Source organism: Trachurus japonicus, chromosome 20 (assembly GCF_045865225.1).
Source record: "Trachurus japonicus isolate A0001 chromosome 20, Traja_1.0".
Taxonomy (NCBI): domain Eukaryota; kingdom Metazoa; phylum Chordata; class Actinopteri; order Carangiformes; family Carangidae; genus Trachurus; species Trachurus japonicus.
The window spans coordinates 17,408,022-17,429,537 of record NC_140926.1 but is presented as its reverse complement, the minus strand read 5'-3'; the positions used below and the strand labels follow the sequence as shown (position 1 = coordinate 17,429,537).

Below are 21,516 nucleotides of genomic sequence, written 5' to 3'. Positions count from 1 at the left end.
TTAGCAAGCTATAATGTAGCAAGCCTACTAGCTAACAGTTAGCTACGTTAGCTAAACTCGCACACACACACATACACACACCGAGCTCAGTCCTGCCCCAAACATTGAATATCCCACTCACTCGATAACGACCAATCAAATTCGTTTTCCTCACTCGGGTAAACTGGTGCGGCAACTCATGGAAACTCGTGGAAGGAGGCGCGACAAACAGGACAAACGGCCATTTCTGAACACCTTTAAGATTTTATGTTGAGCAAAGCTTGGTGCTGAAAGTTAGGGAACACAAATTCTTTATCTCTTCCTCAGCATGCAGTATTATGACTATCAAACTTTTGAGTTATCATCAACATACCTCACATCGCAATGTCGAGGCCCGGCCTAAAACAACAGACAGATGTTAGTGGTGTGAAGAGGAAAATGTCAGCTAAGAAAAACGCTTGAAATCCGACTGCACTACTGATCCACGTTCATTTAGATCACCTACAGTATATCGAGCAAGTTTCAGGTCTCACTTTTCAGACAAACTAGGCTGCAGCCTGGAAAGTGCAGTGTTAACTACACACACAGTAGCATGTATGGTCAGCAGCAGTAATGCACAGTATGGATTATTTAAAAAGAAAAAGGAGGATGTAGTACAGTAGGTGGATGGACACAATGTACAGACTTAAGTGAACTATCAGCATGTTTCTGTGGATCAATAACTCTCTGCAACATTGTGTTTGAGTCTGAGGAGCTAAAAAGCTTGGATGGTTGAGTCCATTCAGAAAAACAGTGCGTCATGTTGATCGATGTTCTGGATCTTATTAACTCCAACACTCCGAAAAAAAGACGTCTCCTCACTTAATCCTTGTTATTTCAGTTGCCATGTTAGATACAGTACAACAGTCATGTGGTCGTACTGATACACCTCCTAACCAAAACCAAAACCACTGGCAGTCGATCACTCTCTTTCAGTACTGTTTGTGAGTGAGAGAAAGAGAGGGAGAGAGACAAATAGGCCATCTGACCTCAGCTGCTTTTGGAAATGTTACATCCTCTCATTTTTCCCATTCCGCAGGCCCAGAGAAAGGGATGTGCATTTGTTTCCTGCCAATGAAAACGGCTCCCCACCCTTCCTGCTTGAATCATGCCACATAGACTTGACAGAAAAAAAAAAACCTCTTGACAGACAGACTTATCTTTTTTTGTCATGTTTTAATCTGACTTTGCTGTATTACACTTTTAGAAACGATTGTGTATAGTAGTTATTGTGTAATTGTGAGTCAGAGAGGAAATGAGATTGTGATATGTGCACGCTGGTCAGTGCTTCCAAAAATGCCACTGCAGATGGTTTTGAGCCCAGTGTTTTGGCTCTAGGGAAGCCCTTTGATAACTGAACCCCTTCCTGTTTTCTTCTTCTAGGAAGTCATTTGCATATTAGCAATTCTGGGAGCTTTAGTGGCCGTCTTTGTTGCGTTAGGGAGTAAAATTTGCCACAGTGGCACAGCTGAGTCCCAGAGAGCCGCTGACAAACAGGGAGCTGGCCGGTTAGTCAGAGCAGCTTCCCGCAATCTCCACGGTGAAGAATGTTGAGCCGACGCGTGAGATGGCCAGATCACATCTCCTTGGTAACCGCAGCAGTCGCCGGGGCCGGTGTGTGTGTGTGTGTGTGTGTGTGTGATGCCAATTTGCCGGGCGGCGGGCGGACGGGAGGAGCAGAGCGGAGCTGGGAAAGATGAGTCGAGGCGGAGGAAATGAGAAAGACGACTCGACTCGACTCGACGTGCCATGGAAGTGACAGAGCAGGAATCTGGAGAGAGTGGATCAAGACAAACACCTCGCAGACAGCCAGAAGAGACAGCATGTTGTTGTTATTCCTCAGCTGTCAGCGGAGAGCAGTTGGTGTCATTAGACGGAGCGCTGCCGACCCAGGACGGAACACTGTCAAGCCTGGCCGCTTCCTGCTTCCTGTCAAAGGACGGCTGCAGGGGAAACGGCAGGGCTGCTGCGGGAGGATAAGGCCTCGGGCAGGAAGCGTGAAGCTGAGACGACCTCCAGTCAGTCATGCCCACTCGCTGCAGCCACCAGCTTCCTCCCCCCGATGGGTCGCGCTTGTTTGAGGAGCCAGAACATCAGCTTCATTATCTTCATGGGTCACATGAGTCCCACATGACTCCTTCATATGTTTTAAATAATCTCTTAGTCAGAATAGTGAGTGAATAATATCTTCATCGTTGTGGCGTCACAAAAATAGATGGAGACATATGAAGGTGTCATCTCGGGTTTGACCTATTTATAACACAAAATACTGAAGAAAACAGTTCATTTATCAAAAATATATTTGGCAGATTAATTGATAATTAAAAGTATCTTTAGTCTGTAGTGTATTTGTTGTTTTTTTATTCTTACATTATAGTAAATTTAATGTTTTTAACTGTTAGGGAAAAACAAGAGGTTATAAGTAAAGACAGCATTCACAAAGAGGAGCGTTCATGTGCCCAGAACATGATCAACATGATCAAATGACACAGATCCATAGTTTTTCATTGATTGATTGTAATATTGATACTCAAAACAAGTATCAGAATCTGTTACATCCGGTATAAATGCACTCTACCGTCAGAAAGTCTCTCAAATATCTCATCTTTGGCCAGGACTGGTGTGTGTGACGTGTTCTCTACCTCCTCATATTTAATACGAGACGTTTCAAGGACAAGTCGCTCGTCTTGACAAAACCTCTTCATAATGAGGCGCCGTGCACGGCTGCCACCCTTCAACTCCCTTAACTTGACCTTTCACCTCTTTTGGCTCCGTCACTGACAGACTTGGACTTAAAAGCATTCTGACACTGCTGTGCGGACTTTCACAGCACAAATGGCTCCTCGGGGTAGATGTCTCTCAGCGGAATAGCACACGGCCATGAAAACCTACTTCATCCTTTTGCTTCATTTTCTCAGCAGCACTAAATAAATTATCCGTATGCATCACTTGCCGTCGGGGCGGAGAGACGAGCGACCGCAGATGTTTTGGCATTGTCACTCTCGCTAATCCCCCTGGGTTGAGTGGGAGCTTGCAATTGGTTGCTGGCAGATAAAAACAATCCTTTGACTATATTCAATAGTTGTCAGCCTTTTGGAAAGCAGAGTTTGGATGCATTCTTGCCTGTTGCCAAGGGCTTGCAAAGACTCCGTGCCAAGACGGCGCGATTTCATTAATTTTTTTTTTTTTCACCCTGAAAAGCTGAGAGAAAACAGCTTTAACAAAACATCTCTCCAAGTTACTTATCCCCGGCCAACAAGAAGTATATTCATCATGTATCTTCTGTAATGGCTTAAGTGAATGAGCTCAGTCTTTGTATCTGGCCCGCAGCAGTCATTAAATCAGATTTAAATGTATGGATGTGTGACATCACGGCTGAATATTTAATTAAGAGCACAGAAAGGGTGAATTATGGGTGACCCTTGGGTGACGGCGTCAGCTGCTCTCAGCATGAGCACAACAGAGGTCAGTCTGCCTGCTCAGCCTGTGTGTCGTGTGCTCTTCATCCCTAATCGGCACCCAAGACCGCAACCTCCAAATAACCACTGATTTATTTCGGAGGCATTTCTCTGCAGACTGCCTGGTGCTGAGTGACGAGGGCGGGCGGTTTTGAGGCGACTTGAAAGAAAACACAGCTTGTCTGGTGAATGTGCTGTTTATTAAGAAGATCTAATGTGTGACTGTTGCGGTGTAACACAACATGTCTGTTCATTAAACTCGGAGGCACTCAGAAGAAAGAATATCTTAATTCTCTCTCTCTCTCAGTTTGTAGGAGACGATCAGAGTTAACAGATATCTCCATTATCAATTAATTTGCCGATTGTTTTCTTGATAAGCTTTTATTTATGTCATTAAAGTGATGAAAAATATCTTCAATATCTTGTGTCGACCTAAACCGAAAGATGTTTAGTTTATAATGTTAAAGAAAAACAGCAAATCGCGACATTTAAAGGGGAACTAGGCAATTTTTTTTAACCTTAATTAAACAGCTTCAGATTAATTGTGATGGTTAAATGACTTGTTACGACGAGAATGGAGACTCTCTGACTTCTACCTAGCGTGTCTTGGCCAAAAATCAACCTGATCCCAGATCTCGTCCTGCGAGTAACTTTACGGCAATATAACGCAAACACGCCGGGTAATCCGTAATCTCTCGTTAACGTTGCTCACCTCGGTAGACATCGCTCCCCAGGTTGCCTTCCCACCAGCTTCGTTGAAAACAAATGCACATGACCATGACATGACCATTTTTAACAACTGTGAAAATATGCACTCCGAAACTGTAGGGGGAGCTCCGTAGAGAAAAAAAGTGACCAAAACAGCAACAGACTTGCATAGTTCCCCTTTAAGTAGCTGAAAACCTAAGATGGCTCTATGAAAATAGAGTAAAACAATCATTATGTATTATCAAATTATCATATTATTGGCAGTTAATTTTCTTTTGATCTTGTTCCTCCGCTACATTTCTGAAAAACCTGATTCTAACCACATTATGCTTACGTCAAAGACAAAGTACTGGAAAATACACAGATACAGACACAGATATGATACTAAGTGACGAACAAGAAAGGAGATGAGATAGTTTTGAAGTTTCATGAGACAGAAATTAGTAAAACTTCTAAATATAGACAGATTGTGGGTGGTTTTCTCAAACTGCCCGAGTCTTAGCACCGACTAAATGTAAAGTTAGAGCCAACACACACTCTCAAATCCTGCCAAGCCTCCAGTAAAACTTGTATATTCAGTAGCAACAGTCTTGAAGCTGCTCCCCTGACACTGCTAAGTAATGCTAATGTGTTGTGAATATGGTTTGTTGTGACACATTGTACATTTACAGCTGCAGAAAGTTGCCTATATTGCACTCGCCCATATTGCAATTTCAATCAATTGTTGGCGTCATCAGTCAGGGGAGAGGCAGAAGGTATTCGAGAGGAGCGGGAAGAGGAAATTGCATTGTGTCAACTGGTGCACTGGAATGATGATATGATAATGATATAGAGACTTGTGAGGATAATAGTGAAGGAGCGTTCCCATAGGGAGACATTAAGTCATGATAACAGAGAAGAGGAGCTGCAAGTAACCTCAGGTTTCAAGTGGAGCTGTTTGATCCTCTATAGAAAGTTTACATACACATTTTCATTATAGTCATTATGAAAATAATGTGTATATATAGACAGAGGTAATATTGGGTCTGATGATAGTGCTATGAAATGTTCATTTTGGGCAATTATTTTTGGTAAATGGACACAGGGTGAAGCGGCGAGGCATGTGTAGGAGGATCAAAGGGCCCGGCCTGGCAGAGAGGGCCCTGCGGGGACAAACTGCTGCTGCCATAATTGGGGAAGAGCCATGTAAAAGTGTCCAGGGGAGGCCAAGGACAGCTTAATTATGTTGTGAAATTTAATTAGCTCACTGTTGTGTGTGTGTACTGTGTGTGTGTGTGTGTGTCTCTGCTCTTAACCGGCTGACCTTGGTGTAATGGTGTTTCTGCTGGTGTTTATCATCTATTATGAGCAAACACGGCAGAGTTATGGTTCCATTCCCTGTGGCTGAACCAGGCCGGATCTGAAATGTCAGAATAAATGTATTGTGAATTCAGCAGCAGCAGCAGCAGCAGCAGAGGCTCGGATTTGAAATCATTTAGCCGACACAGGTAACGCCGGCGCTGCTCGGGTTCATTATTCCTGAACGCATCACGGTCTCAGTCTTCCCCTGCAGTAAATGAAATGATAATAGATGTCGCACAGACGGATGGTTCATAGTGTGACAGCTTAGAAACATGCCCGGTATCACAAACCAGATCAGAGTCCTGCAGCACTGAGCTCAGGTGAACAAATAAACATCCTCCTTTCATTTCATCTCTGTGTCGATGCCGATAACAATCGTGGAAATACAGCTCGAAACATAATTAGTTCATTAATTGCTGTTGTATTAGTCAAGGGTTGTTTCTCTGGATCATGTATATTTTGGATAGATAACAATGATGGTCAAACTAAAAGGGGTTTTATATTGATAGCAGCATGATATGCATGCGAGTAAGAATTCATTGATCAGTATTCGCTGTATTTATTGGCTGTGGGATCAGTGTGGGGCATGGACACTGTTATATTTCTGGTTAGCTCCATGATCATTTCCAGTAAGTGTTGCAGCCAGGACAAAATCTTCTTTTCCCTCTGATTGCTGCTGTAGTGGGAAAAAAAGACACCAGAAACATTAGAAGAAGACATTTTAGCCAATTTAGCTTTTGCATAATTTGGATATTTTCTTTAATCCAAGGAAAAACCAACATCATGTAAACAACCACCGCCTCTTAGAGGCTTTTAAAGCACTGTTTAGAGAAGGTTTATATCTGCAGATAGCAAAGTTCTTCTCTTGTTATTCCCATGTGCTCTTATAAAAGAATCAACATCATTATTTACTGCAAATTGTACTGACTAAGAAAAACTTTAAAAGGATAAAACAACAAAGAATGGAAAAGAAAAGTGGCACAAGCAGTGCTCAGAGGCTGTGACATTGATGTACTCTGTTAAAAGAGCCATCATGAGATATTTAAAAGGAATGATATTTAAAAGTAATGAGGAGAAAACAGTGCTGGGATGAAAGTGAAAACTAACAAAACAAGATGATAACAAGAAAAGTTTTTAAAGAAAAAAAAAAGGCCATAAAATCTGAAGGAATGTAATTTTTTTTTTTGTAATTCAGAGATCATTAAAATAAGACGTTTCACTTAATTTAGTGTATCAGCAAATCTCCCAGATGTATTTAGACTCAGTGAGGCCATAAATCAGCCACAGGCCCCAGTTCCACTCACCACGCTCAGAGGTGAGGGGACTGAAGTGTCGGCCATCGCTGTGATCTGTATCTGATGTGGATGTGAATGATGAGGTGAGCCTGAATGAGCTGTAACTTGAGATGCTGATGTTCTGTGGCAAGGGTGAGCTGAGCTCCTCTTGTATTTTGGATGATGCCTGTGAAGATGACGGTGGAGGGGGTTAGGGTTAGGGTCACACTCTAAATTCTCTAAATATAGAAATGCATTGTCGTTAAATGAGCTGCTACTACGACCGGTGCCATGATCTATAGCGTCTGTGAGGTCTCGTTCTATTTCATGCGGGTCATTATTTAGCCACTTTGGCGTCTAAACTCCGAGTATTAATCTCTGAAAGCGCAAAGGAAGTGAGACAGATAACTCACTCCAACAATAGGTCAGTAGCTGTGTTTATTTTTCTGGCATTTAAATGTTTCATTGTGAATAATTGTCATAATAAATAGCCTAAGCAGGATAAAATTGGATACACTGCCTATTTATTTTGCCTATTAGGGAGCACAAAGGGTTTTCTTCAGCAGCCAGCAGTGTTGAAATAATGATTTATGCCACATTCAGGTCAAGCACTGCATTGTGAGCGCTCCGTCTACATTAGCTTTATGGAATATGCTTTGAATCACTGAGCAAACACGAGCTCTTGTTTTGCGATACCGTTGAAACAAAGGGCTTGAACCTCGAAAAAACTATCTTTGATGTCTTTCGATGTGATTGTTCTGAAAGGAGAAAGCACTTTAAAGGTCTTAAAAGCATCCTCTCCTCTCCCCTCCTCCTCCTCCTCCTCTTTTCTCAGGCGTTGGACCAGGATCGAACCTCCCTGCAGAAGGTGAAGAAATCAGTGAAGGCCATCTACAATTCAGGACAAGGTGAGACACTCTGTTTCTAAATTAATCAAGCCTGGGTGTGCTTTAGCTGACAGTTGGGTGCTTGTTCGCAGCTCTGTCCAAAAGAAATCCCCAGAGGAAAGCCCAGCATTTCTTAAATATCTTCTATAAGAATGAGGCTTGCTTTTTTCTCTTTTTTTTCTTTTTCTTGTCTGGACCGTTGCCTTTTTGTGGGACAGATGGTGTTTTTGTGTGTGTGTATCCAGGCCGTCCCAGAAACCAACACCTGAGTTTGTTTTGCTCGTTGCTGTGACATGGATCCTCAGTAATTTTCCACTGAATACTTTAGAGAGCGGCCTCCTCCCTGTAAATTGACAGTTTCAGATGCTTGTGCCGCAAAAACAAAAAAAAAAGTTTGTTTGTTCTCCACAGAAAAGACGCTTCACTTTGCTTTTATTGTGATCTGTAGGATGAGGAACTGCAACAGCTCAAAACAACTGGAACAACTCTTCCCCGAAATCAAAACAACCCACTGGTGAAAATCGCAAAAAATAACAAAAGAAGACTTAGCTTCCGTTGTATGTTTGTGACAAATGGTCAAGGTCGGTACAAACCCTGGTGACAAATTCTTTAGTTCTTAGTGTGACAGCTTCACAATAAAAGCCACACCATAAGAGGTCAGCATCTTACTTTTCATGTGATAACAGCAGCAGCAGCAGCAGCAGCAGCAGCAGCAGCAGCAGCAGCAGCAGGAAATGTTAAGTTTCCATTACAGTAACTTGATACAGCTCTGATAATCTTGAGGAGAGTGGGCAGTGGATGTCAGTGAGATAATATTAAAAACAGGAGAACTGGATTACATGCACTTTACCTGTGAATCCCTCATGTATTGGTAGATGATTTAAATCCAGTGTGGGAAAGGCCCCACCACTACTGATGAAAACAATATCCAGAGAGGTAACAACTGAACATAAATACATTGAATGCCTATATAAATGCCAATCAAATGATTGAATTAATCAACATTCAAAGGATTATAATAGTTCCAGGTTTCTTCTATTCCTCCCAGAAGATCATAATATGCAATTGAGAAATATTGCAGCCTGTGTTCAGGAAAGTTTTTTGTTGACACATAAAATAAACTTAAAATTCAGAGAAAGACAGAATTCAAAGAGGAAGAAATTAATTAATAAATAAACAGAGGATGTGACCCTGTTTGCACTGTATTTGAGTTTCCAGAGTGGCAGAAATCCAAAATGGCCGCCACAGGAAGATGCTCTATGGTGCTGGTCATCTGACCTCCCTCTCTGGACTCTTCTCCACATTTGGCAGCAGACTTCTAAACTCGTCTCCCTCTCCATCTCTGACTTAACGACCAGGACAGACGGATGCTGCTGTTGGAGTCTCACCCACATGTGTTGTTATGCTGACATTTACTGTGTCTAATCACGACTTACCGCTTCAAGTTTTATTTTATTCAATCTTGGGTTAAAATCATGGGTTAAGGTCATGGGTTAAGGTCACGTGTGTGTGTGTGTGTGTGTGTGGTGTCGTGTTGCCTCTGTTGCTGCACTTTGTTGGAGAACTTCAACCACATCTGTATTGTTGTGTGAACATCCTGAGGATTTAAAGCTGTTGGTTCCAGGTGTTTGACTCTGTGCTGCTGTTGGGAACAAAAGAGTCTCACTGCTGTGTTTCCTTCCCTCATTTCACAGCAGGCTGCTGAGCTCATGTTGTTGTGTCACCAAATGAAAAAGACACACAATAATAATTAAACGACTTTATTCACAGAAATGAAATCACTTGAAAACAATAATCAACCTAATCTTCGAAGAGATCAGATTGTAAAACGTAACTTTGTTGTTAATTTGAGGATTTTTATGAATGGATAAAGTTGTAAAATCATTTTTATGGGGCTAATGTATATATTTTTTCACTTAACATCAGAAACTAAAGCTAAAATAATCTAAAAATGGTCAATTATTATTTGAAACAGAAAATGTGAGATTAATAGTGAGTGGAGCAGATGACCAATCTGATAACTTTTGACATTTGACAGTTCTGTTCAGGGTCAAATGTGTCATATTATCTACGTATGGTATGTATTGATCACTGCAGTGAGAGTTCAGTAGCTCAGATATATTGATCCCTGGTTGACCTCCTCTTTCTTTCCAACTCAGACCACGTTCAGAATGAAGAGAACTACGCCCAGGCTCTGGACAAATTTGGCAGCAACTTCATCAGCCGGGACAACCCCGACCTGGGGACGGCCTTCGTCAAGTTCTCCTCCCTCACCAAGGAGCTGTCCGCCCTGCTGAAGAACCTGGTGAGTCCAACATGTCCACACTCACTTCGTCATTGAGATGAACGTCTTAGAGAGAGCACTGTCCCGCCGAGCGCTCCCGTCTCCGTGGGTGTTCCTGTCCTCACGTGGGATAGAAAGAGGAAAAGTCTCCATATAGAGAGTTTATTTTTCCTGTCTTCCCTCGGATAAGTAGTTTAGGATTCTGTCTTAAGGTTAAGATTAGGATTAGGTTAACACGAGGCGAAGAGTGTAAGGGATCAGCTGAGAGTCGAGACAACTCCACTACTAATAGTAGAGTTGGATCAGTTTGCCTGCAGGTCCAGTGTTGATGAGTCTCTACAACTGTCTGAAAGTCACACACACACGGTCCAAAAGTGTCATCACAGCCGGTCAGTATAGCTGACTGTGGCTAAATCTACCTCCGAGCCTTGTATTTCTTTTTCCAGTGGAGGCTCTTATCTGCCTGCTGTGGATTTCCCCTGACGTTTCCTTTGAATATTGTGTCCTGTTTGAATCCTCTGTGAGTGATTGTTGTTGGAAGAAGAGCCAGTCTCCGTTCTCACCCTCTCTTCCTGTGTGGCTGACAGCGAGATTAGGCTCCATAAATACACTTGGCAGCACCAGGAACAACTGTGTGTGCGTCGTACGTCTGTGTGTGTGTGTGTGTCCATTTGGAAACCTTCTTAAATCACCCAACTGTCGGGGCTACCTGCATAATGCAGGAAAGTGAAACTATCTCCGTGCATTCCTCTCCTCTTTTATCTCTCCCCCTTCCTATTTTGAGTATTTTATCGAGTGAGTTTTGAGACTTCAATAACTTTTTGCCCCGAGGCTGCTGCTGAGTGCATGCACAACAAATGAGTATTGATGAATAGTGCTTGTCCCAGATTGTCCTACATGTGTTATCGGCATAAGTGTAAGGACTTTATTAACAAATCTGGGCAGGTTGTTGCCACATATATATAGTATATTTTTTTCATGCTGCTTTCTCTGTAGCTATTTCCTCTCTGAATACCTGTAGTAAGAGAAAGCAGAAGAGACAGTGAGGGTTTCCAGGACGGGCTGTTAGAGCACACAGGCAGTCGGCCAGTGGAAGATTGATTCTGACATCGGCCATATGCAAGACAGGCACTTAAGAAGCACATTAGCAGCCATTAAGCGTTGTTTACTTCCTTGACCGCTGCTGCTGTGTGTCTGTGTGCACTTGGATAACGGCAACAGGGACTTAAATGCTTAGTACTGTTGTGAATGACCTTGCTGATCCTTATGGTTAGAGCTGCTGAGCATACTGTAGCTGTGGCAACCTGAGCTGCCGGCAACGTCCAGCTTTTGCTAATTTGTCAATAGGCGAACTCGCACTGTCTTGCGCCGTTTCTGGCACGGGGGTTTTCCGCCATTATGTTTGCTGATTGTTTCCGTCAGCAGCGGGAGTGTGTTAATGCATCACTCTGTAGGGTTTGAATGATTGAGGCCACATCCAACACGGCGCTCATCCTTCTTCTTGTTCTTGGCCCCACTCAAGATGTAAATGTTTAAAGCTGCACCAATCAATATTTTTAATAGATCAATAGGTCAAATGGCTACATGCAGGATGGAAGGAGTGGCTCAGTCAGATAAACCCACAAGAGAATCATCACATAGCTTTTGTGTCTTTCAGCCGTTTGTTTTGGTTTTGCTCTGCAACTTTACTTTTACCTTTCCACCACCAGCGTTATTAGCCTTATTCACAGCGTCACCATCTTTGCTTAGTATTTTTTTAACCTATGTCTAGGTTAAATAGTTGTAGCGTATAGGTGAAATACTTATAGCGTATATTCTATTGTTTTCGACATTGTAGGATACATTTTATCACATTTTATCACATACTTCCCCTTTGTATCCTATTTATCTCCATTGCACATTCCCCCTTTGGAGCATCCTGGCAGAAGAATTTCCTTCGGGATGAATAAAGTTCTATCTATCTATCTATCTATCTATCTATCTATCTATCTATCTATCTATCTATCTATCTATCTATCTATCTATCTATCTATCTATCTATCTATCTATCTATCTATCTATCTATCTATCTATCTATCTATCTATCTATCTATCTATCTATCTATCGTCGTTAACGTTAGCAGTTGCAGCTAATGCCGGCTAACTTACTTCAAATCAGTTTAACACAAATGTCGTTTTACTTTGAAATATGGCCCAATGTCCCTTCTGACGTTAACAACCCATGCCTTCCATCCTTATCAACTGGAAAGCGATGACAGAAAAGCAGTTTATCAGACTCCTGACGATTGTACGGCTTGCAGCCAGGGACGCAGCAGTTGTAATGTTACGGTTTGTTGTGAACTGACTCTTGTGAACAGAACGGAGCAAATCACGGAGCTAAGAAGGAGAGTGAATATCACATTTACATTCAGAGTGGTCAGAAATAAGGCTCCCATTATTGCTAATGGCGCTCTCTGCCCACTGGATGTGCAAATACGCCTGTTTACACATCCAGTACTGTTTGCTAACGTGTTTGCCATAACAATTTTACGAGGTGATAATGTCACATTTTGTGTTTACAGCTTGTTCCGCCGGCCCCAAAAGGCTAAAAGTAATTCAGCTAATGCATCTTTAAAAAGGGGTCGTGAATACACATTGTCATCTCATACAGCAGCCCAACATTTGTAGTAGGTTTAAAATACTGTTTATCAAACAGGGACTATTTCCAGCTGTGGATTAACATATTGGTTGCTGTAGGTGGTGCCCTGAGGAAACCTGTCACCCGGTGCAGCTGGAATTTCATTTTCTTTTGTTTCTCTTTGCTGTAGAAGAGTGAGTTATTTCAGTGTTTGGCTACACAGAGCTTTTTGTCTGTCCGTGGCTTTTTTTGTTGTTGACGATAACAATCATATCCCAGAAATGTTTGCCTCACTCACACCCACTCGGTGTTGGTACTGTAATATGTTACCTATGTTTGCTTGTGACAAGAGCCACATTATAACGGCCTGTGTTCACCCTCCTCCTCCTCCTCCTCCTCCTCTCTGTGTCCTCTTTCAGCTCCAGAGCCTCAGCCACAATGTGATCTTCACCCTGGACTCTCTGCTGAAGGGCGACCTGAAGGGCGTGAAAGGGGTAAGATTTACTGTACAACTCTTTCTCTTCCTGTCTCAATGCACTCACTCTTCCACCGCCAACGCCCAGCCGCCCTCCCTCCCTCCCTCCCTCCACGATACAGTATGTCTCGGCAAGCGAAACAGGGGAAACAGACATATCGTCAGCACATCTCTGTATTCATCTCTACATTTCTGTTCTAGTTCTTTTGTTTTAAAGACTACGCTATAAATCTCTCAGAAGTAAACACTGCCTCTGTGTTGTGTTTGAGGGGAAAGGACAGTAACCAGGTCATGAACCTTTCATATTTGGGGTGAAAGAAAGGGCGTGGCCACTCGCTGGGCGTCCGGGACGTAAATCGTGAGCGGAGCGAGGCATTTGCTGCGTCTCTGGTGGCGATCCAACTCCGCAAATAACTCCCCACGTCCCCACGGTGACCTCTTTGTAAGTTTGCTGATGCTTGTCCTCCTTGTTCCTGCAGGACATAAAGAAGCCCTTTGACAAAGCATGGAAAGACTACGAGGCCAAGTTGTAAGTGGATAATTAAAGTGTGCTTGTTGTAATACTGCATGTTTGCATCATCTCGCTCATTATAGTGCACTGAATAATGGATCAAACGCTGCCGGTAACTGTTTGGCTCCTCCAGCAGCGTTTTGTAGAAGTTACCGCGCACAGAGCACGTTGTAAAACACAAAACCAAAGTCAAAAAACAGGTGAAAAAGAGAAGTGCATCCGTGTTGTGACTCTGCCCTCTCCCTCTGTATCAGTACAAAGATAGAGAAGGAGAAGCGAGAGCACGCCAAGCAGCATGGGATGATCCGCACCGAGATCACCGGGGCGGAAATTGCCGAGGAGATGGAGAAGGAGCGGCGGCTCTTTCAGCTCCAGATGTGTGAGGTGGGTCGTAAAACCAGTCTGTTCACTCATTTACAGCTGCCATTAACACAACACTGTTTATCTGGATATCCGATCTGGATATGGACAAATGGCCAGACCACACAGAGGGACAAAGTAATGAACTCCTCCTCTTTACCGATGCCGGTCTCGCAGCAGTTGAAACAAAGTTATCTGGAGGTGGACTGGTCTTGTATTGTGATCAGATCGCAGATGTAAATTCAGTCTGTAAGAAAAAAAACAGCCACCCAGCTTGTTGAAAGCTCTGTTTGTCAGATTTAAAGGTATCAGTAGAGGGCGAGCCTAGTTGAGCCATAACAGGCCGTGCAGTAGTTGACTTGCAATGCTCCACGTATGTTGTCTTATTTGCATACTGATCACAATACAAGCAGAATCGGGATAATGAGGAAGATTATTAATACCAATAACGAAAGGCCCGTGCACCAGATGGCCGGCAGTGTTATCAGTGTTTAATATAAAATGTAAATGAAGCCCAGAGGACGACTTGTACGGCGGTCGGACGGTAATTAGCCAGAGCCTGGGAATGTGACGCAGCTTTTCTGTGCACGGTGCAGGTTTTCCATCCATGAGTCACCGAAGCTGCCGTCTCATTGTGAATCACCGCGATATCAGTAATACTTTCACGTCGTTGTTGTGTTAGGTCATGCTCAGACCAGCGCTGCATCTAAAATTGCAGCCCCCTCATTTATTTAGTAGCTCCGGACAGAAAAAGACTCAGCAGTCTGGATCAACTTTTGCTGCAGCCTAAAACAACATCATCTGCTACTGCGCTACCGCACAGGCAAAATATACATTCCTGGTAGATTAATTGTTATTGCTTGATCCCTGAAGCAGATAATAAAATAATTTTGCCGCAGTAACTTTTTTTCCTGAATTGTAAAATCCGTCCTCTCAATCTTAAAGACTATCTGCTCCCTCATAAAACCATCACACTCTTGGATCTATCATTCAAACCAACCCTCTTGGATCATGTTTCATCTTTTTATTGGTACCTATGGCAACAAGCCCCCGCCAACGCAGTGCTACTTTTGGCCTGAACGCCCACTCATTAAAATCCTATGGTGTATATAAAAGATTTTAAGCTTGAGTTTTTCACTCAGATGATTTGAATAATTTAAAGGTTATCTGTTTCACTCCTGTTGGGATTAAAGCTTCTTCAAAAGATACAGCTGTACTGTACCTAAATTTATCCATGAGGATGGTATGTGCTTTACTAGTCGTTCGCTATCATCCTAAAGACTGGACCAAAGCTGGTTGTTGGATTTAGAAAATCCAACACTAGAAGTCTCATGACACGTGATGAGTGTAAGTCAGATATTTGATCTCCAACTCACTAATAAACACTCAATCTGTTCCTCCTTTAAGTATTTTCAGATGTTCCATTGTTTCTGTGAACTTGTCTGCCTTTGAGCATGTGGCAAAGCAGTTTGAATCACGTTATAGTTTTAATTCTCAACGACTGTGCTTTGAGTAAAGTGACAGCTAGAAATAAGTGCAAAACAAATGTGAGCTCTTTATGTGCCCAAGAGAATCAGAACAAACTGTTAGAGCTCACTCTGCTCTGCCAAAAACCTCTCTGGTGGTGGGTGGTGACGCCTACGCCTCGTTCACTCTTTTATCCTGTTAGGATTTTTTACTCAAATTACATAATGGACCAATGGCTGTTCTACTGCTGTTGGTGGTGTGAATTATTCACTACAGGACTCCTCGCTGCAGTCCTTATGTGCCCTGCCATGCTGCTCCTCTCCCCCTCTCAGGGTGACTCAGAGGTGTTTCCTTATATCCACGTCTCCCACCTGTGTTCAAACGTCCTCCTGTTACAGGTCGGGCACATATTCAAGTCAGGTTTACTTACCAGTCACGTTCTGCAGGACGCACAAACGTGGAAACAAGTGGAACAGATCAGGACACAGCAGATGTAAACAGGACTGCAGCCATACTAGGCTACATCAGTATGCTAACATTACAGTTTTAACTGCGCAGCTATAACAGGGTATCCGTGGGGTCTTGAAAAGCATTAAAAGGTGATAAATCAATTTTGTGAAAATGAAGACCCTTAAAAAGTATTAAAAAGTCTTTTCACAACTTTAAAGTCTTAAATTTTAAATAAAAAAGTTTTTTCTGAATTAGCTGTCCAAGAGTTTGAGTCCTAAAAACATTGTAAAAGTGTGTTAATTTATTCATTTCATTAAAAAACAAAGATGAACCGGTACATTAAAAAAACAAAAGAAGATTTTTTTGCCTTTGATTTATTATCCTAGCCTATTTTGAATTCTGTTGTATCATGGTCCAGTCTTTATCACAAACTAAAACTGTTGCGTTAAAAGTGTCACTGATGTAAATGGGTACAGGCTAACCCCTTGCCTTTACATCACTGGCATGGATAAAAAGCAAATTCTTCAACGTTAACAAGAGTTGTGGGAGTATTAATCTGCCCCAAACTGAAGCAGATGCCCTCATTTGAAGTTTTTCGCCCTCCCAGTGATAGTTCTTAGTGTTCACATATTCAGCAGTAATGGATGTTTCTGTTTCTCACTTACATTTTGCTCTGAGTTTGGTCTCTATCCACCAACTCTTAAGGGACTAATCTGGCCCATTATCTGATCCACTTTGTCCCCCAGCTAGTTGCTAACTTTTTCTGAGCTATGGTCGGTAGCAATGGGAGTAAGATGAAGTAAAGCTGGGCAAACGTTAAGCTGAAATGCATTATGAAGCAGCTGTAAAGCGAGCTGCACAACCAGGTGATAATTCATCACTATAAATGACCACATTGTCACATTGTTTTCACATTTGTAATTTCATACACATTTCTGATAAAATATGGACTGTTGCTGTTTTAGGTTTGAACCTGAATGTGAAACAGAGGCCATACACCAGCTTTCCTCCAATTACCACAGGATGCCAGAAAAGAGTTGTAGCTCCCACATTACATTAGCAATGGCTTCCCTTTGTCGGCTGCCTCAAGCCCAGATTTGATTTAAAATTTCTAATCATCTGCAGAGCTTTGCTTCATGTCCATGCTCTGCTCTGCAGTATGATACTGATTTGTTGTATCCTCGTAGCACTGTGGGAATCCTCTGAGCAGGGCCTGTTGGCTGTTTCTGGGTAAGAACTTGAAACAAAAGGCCTCTGTGGTTTTGGCCACTTGTTACTGAACCAGCCTCACTGTAAATGATAGTTAGACGACCATGTGGTTTGAAGAATTTTCCCAAAAAAGCATGAAAAGGGCTGCATTATGAGAGCATAATTCACTTGTTTCTGTGCATATTTTGTACAGTATGATGTGCTGGCTCCAGGTCAAATGCAGTTCAGTGTACAGGCCAAAAATAATGACTTTTGAAGGCTAGATATCTCACCAGCTACTGGTGTATAGAGAGAGTCATACAGAGATTTACACTGTGAAACGGGACAAATGAGTATTCCAGGGTAGTCGCCCATTTATATCTCTGGCAGTATGAAGCTGCTGTAATCATCAATGAGAAGGTCTGCTTTATGGAAATGCTGTATTTTTAGCTCTCAACATCCATGTTATTGGGCAGATTTCAGCAGGTTTTTACATTCTTGGTTCCCAGAGAATAAATCATTCTGATCTTGGTGATTTCTTGACTTTTCTTCTATTAGACTAAATTATTAGTTTGGTTTTTGACTTAATACTGGCAGAACTAGTGAGTTGTTGGGACATGTGTTCAGTTTTCAGCCTGTTAGCAAATGTGATCTTAGCATTATCATACAAGCTGCTAGCATGGCTCTCAGTAGTTTTGTTGTAATATTTTTGCATTAATGTGACAGTGTGCCCTGATTGGTCAGATATTTGACCATCTGGATTTACACAAGTCAGACATTTCTCAGTTGATTTTATATCAATATCTTTAATAAATTGTATCATTTTTCAGCCTCTCCTTGGCAGGTGAAATTAAGTGCAATACATATTTTCACTATTCTCCCATAGACAGAATTATTACTCAATTATTCAATAAAGTAATGTTAGTGGCAAGCAGCACTGATGCTGTGATATATAATTACATAGACTATAGGAATACTTCTAAATCTCTGTTGTATCTATTGTACCTTCAGTATCAACCTTTTATCTGATACATTTATTTAAACTGACCGTTGTTTTATGTATTAAACATGTTTTTGTGATTCATTTATATTTCTGAAGCATGTTGTGTGTGTGTAGAAGGCGCTCTAGCAATAAATAGAGGAGACGAATAATCACAAACATGAGAGATTTCCTAAATCAACAATCATCCTGGCTGGAAATACCAGTGGGGCTGTTGTTGTGTGTGGGGGACAGTTGCTGCAGTCAGTGATACAATCTGTTCATCCCACTTAACCTCATTTTTCTCCGTTGCGTGCGCTTTCTCGCTCTCACGCTCACTCCCCCTCTCCCTCTCTCTCACTCTCTCGCGCTCCCTCCATGTTACTCAATCACCAGATTACAGGATGCTCTCACTCTCTCACCCCGTTCATCCTACGCTGTCAGCGAAGGAGTGTGGAAAGGCAGGGATCAGCGGGCTGCATTATATTCTGCCCAGACGCGGCAGCAGTTGGAGCGTCGCTGCTCATTCACACAAAAGAGTTCAAACACGCACATGCGGCAGCGCTCTCCAAAACACTGAACCCACACAAGGCTCAGACAAAATGTGGATAATCTCCCATCCAGCGAGCACTGTCGGGCAGACAAAGGGGCGAGGCATGCATGCGTACACACACATAGATGCACACACACATGCCCCCCCCCACCCCCTCCGGTGCATCCACACACATGACATTAGGAGCAAATTGAAACTGTATGTTGCCATCCGAAGCTCCACAAAGCTTCTGTGTAATAGATTAAATGTTACTGTGGAGCTGAAAGTGGTCTTTAGCTGTGACTCTTTGTAAATCTCCGCAGATTGGCACTCCGCGGGATTAGCTCAGATCAAGATTATCTTTTATTCGTTTGTTTGGCGGGAGCGCCGGCCGTCTGAAGACATTTGTTTTGAATCCTCAGACACCCAGACTGAGCACACGGCCTACAAAGCACATTCCCTCTGGAGGCTCTTCTCTCTTTTTTTATGATGCTAATGTAAAGTATTTTTCATCACCCCTTTTGAAACTTTATTTAGATCAAGGGAGAGGGATGAGATTCTCTTGTACTACAAGGCATTTTCTTCTGTGTTTACCAGTCTAGTCCCCCACTCCCACAGTGTCAAGGCAGTCTTGGCTCGTACATCAAAGGCTTCGTAAGGCATATGTGCACTCAGATGCGATTATCATAATGCAGTGTTCATACTCTGAGTGTCTGCCGCAAAGCATGAGTCTTTTCTCTCCGTGTAGCGGTGCGGCCTCATTCTACCTCATTAAACCCCCCGAAAAAACATTCAAACACCCTGAATATCAACTCCTGGCTGAACTCTGCACCTCTCTTTGCTTTGCAGTACCTGATCAAAGTAAATGAGATCAAGACCAAGAAAGGAGTGGACCTCCTCCAGAACCTGATTAAGTATTACCACGCACAGTGCAAGTAAGTACCACATTAATCCCCCTAACCTGAAAGTGTGAGGCTCCCCATGTTGTCTGTATCACACCCTCACACACATGTATGTATGTATGTATGGCTCCTCTATGATTCACAGCTCTTGAGGGTGCAAGATTGTGTATGTATGTGTGTGTGTGTGTGTGTGTGTATATTTGGCTCTCATAAATATGCACAGATCATCATATAGATACGTTCTGACAGCTGCGGGGTTCGGTGGGTAAATAAGTGGACGCTTTCCGTGCCAGAACCGCAGCTCACAACGGCCTGTCACAGAATGACAAATTTTCTCTCCGCGTTGCTAGGTCCTGTCATAACACTGGGACAAAACAATATACTTCGCCGTTTAATCTGTTCAACCTGGGCCCTTGATGGATAGAAAGGCTGCGCTAGTGATTGATCAGACGCATAAAAGCGCTGGAAGGAGAGTGACGGGAAGTGTGTGATTGTTTAAAGCCCAGAAAAGACAGAAACTATGAAAAAGTTTGTCCATTTTTTACCATTTTGGCTCTTGGTTATGATAATATTGTAGTTGCCAAAACACAAAAATCCATGGAACTGTTATAGTGAACTACTCAACAATTATTGAACAATTAGCCCAAATTAGAGTAGTAGATAAAAACTGCACAATTTGGACTTTTATTTAATTTTCTTTGGCAAACAAAATGGAATCATTTATCAAGCAGGTAAATTCATTCATTTTCCCTGAGGCTTAAAATCCATTAATAAAGCAACTAGTGACTGAGTAAACATGGTGGTACAAACTTATAGGATAACCCAACAATACACAAATACACAATTGTGAAGTAAATGTTCTCACATTTTTGTGAACTAAAATCATCTGAATTAAAAAATCTGACTTTCATTTTGGAGGCCATGACCTTCATGTTCCTGGTCATGCAGGATTTATAGTATGTACTTTCTTAACAGTCACAAAGTTTTGAAACTGTTTTCTGTCAGTGGAGCAAAGTTCTTGCTCTTCTCAAACTTTCAGACACGACCTGTCTTTTCGTATTTGTTATTACTTCTCAGACGGAAGCTAAATCAAAGTGAACCACACAGTCTCCCTCTGAGATGAAAGGGCAGCGCTGAGGCAGGTAAATCAGCTGCAGGGACTCTCAGGGGACCACTTCCTGTCTTTGCTTTCAGGCTCCCACTAATGGCGGCTCCAGCTCCTCGCCCTGAAATGACACCGGCTGCTCTAGTCCAAACTGATGAATCTGCATTTCCCAAATCTCTGTAACATAGTCTGGAAGTGCGATCATGACCCAAAGTCAAAATAAAACTCAAGTGCGAAAGCCAACAGTACTCGACATGTCGAGGTGGAGGAGAGATGTGGGACCGTCGATACGCAGTGAAAGGAAACAAGCAGGAAAGGTGTGAAAGTAATGAAAAGAGGAGGGGAGATGTGCTCCAAGAATAAGAGAGTGGTAGAGAGAAAGAGAGAGAGAGAGGTCATTAGTGGTGATTTGCGGCCGTGGCGCTGCATCGAGGTCTGTACCGCTGACAGGTCTGTAATGGATTTCAGGATGTGCTAAGCACCTCTGCAAATCAGCTACGGACTCGGCCAGAGGCAATTTCTGTGCCAAGAGGTGAAAGGCGCCAGAACGAGCCGGGCCATACATTAAACATAAACTGCACCAATTTCTCCCTGCGTGACCTTCAGAGAGGCCAGAAGGAGCGTTTTCATGGCACCACTTGAAAAGCAGTTCCCCATAAATGACTGATCCGTGTCTCATATTTATTCCAGTGGATGTTAATGTCAGTGACACCTTTTTTTTTTTTACCCCCTCCAGTTTCTTTCAAGATGGCTTGAAGACGGCAGATAAGCTGAAGCAGTACATCGAGAAGCTGGCAGCTGATCTCTACAATGTAAATACCCGCATCTTCACCTTTTCACCTCCTTCTTTCTTCGTTGCTCAATTTTTCCTGCTTCCAACAGCAGCGGATGAGGTTTGCTCTGACTAATGTGGTTAAAAAGCTCTGGAAAAAAAAGGACCTTGAATGATGATCCCACTGG

At 42.6% G+C, this 21,516-nt stretch overlaps 1 protein-coding gene across 4 annotated transcripts in view; it reads left to right on the top strand.

The window, feature by feature from the left end:
• The window catches only part of asap1b (ArfGAP with SH3 domain, ankyrin repeat and PH domain 1b), a 61,996-nt gene that overhangs the window by 12,864 nt on the left and 27,616 nt on the right, over positions 1–21,516 (top strand). For all 4 annotated transcript variants that reach the window (XM_085763339.1, XM_085763337.1, XM_085763338.1 and 1 more), the window contains exons 2-8: positions 7,635–7,707; positions 9,846–9,991; positions 13,007–13,081; positions 13,542–13,591; positions 13,828–13,957; positions 19,399–19,484; positions 21,293–21,368. In XM_085763339.1, coding sequence (XP_085619465.1) covers positions 7,635–7,707; positions 9,846–9,991; positions 13,007–13,081; positions 13,542–13,591; positions 13,828–13,957; positions 19,399–19,484; positions 21,293–21,368 — 636 coding nt within the window. The remainder of the gene's footprint in view (positions 1–7,634; positions 7,708–9,845; positions 9,992–13,006; positions 13,082–13,541; positions 13,592–13,827; positions 13,958–19,398; positions 19,485–21,292; positions 21,369–21,516) is intronic.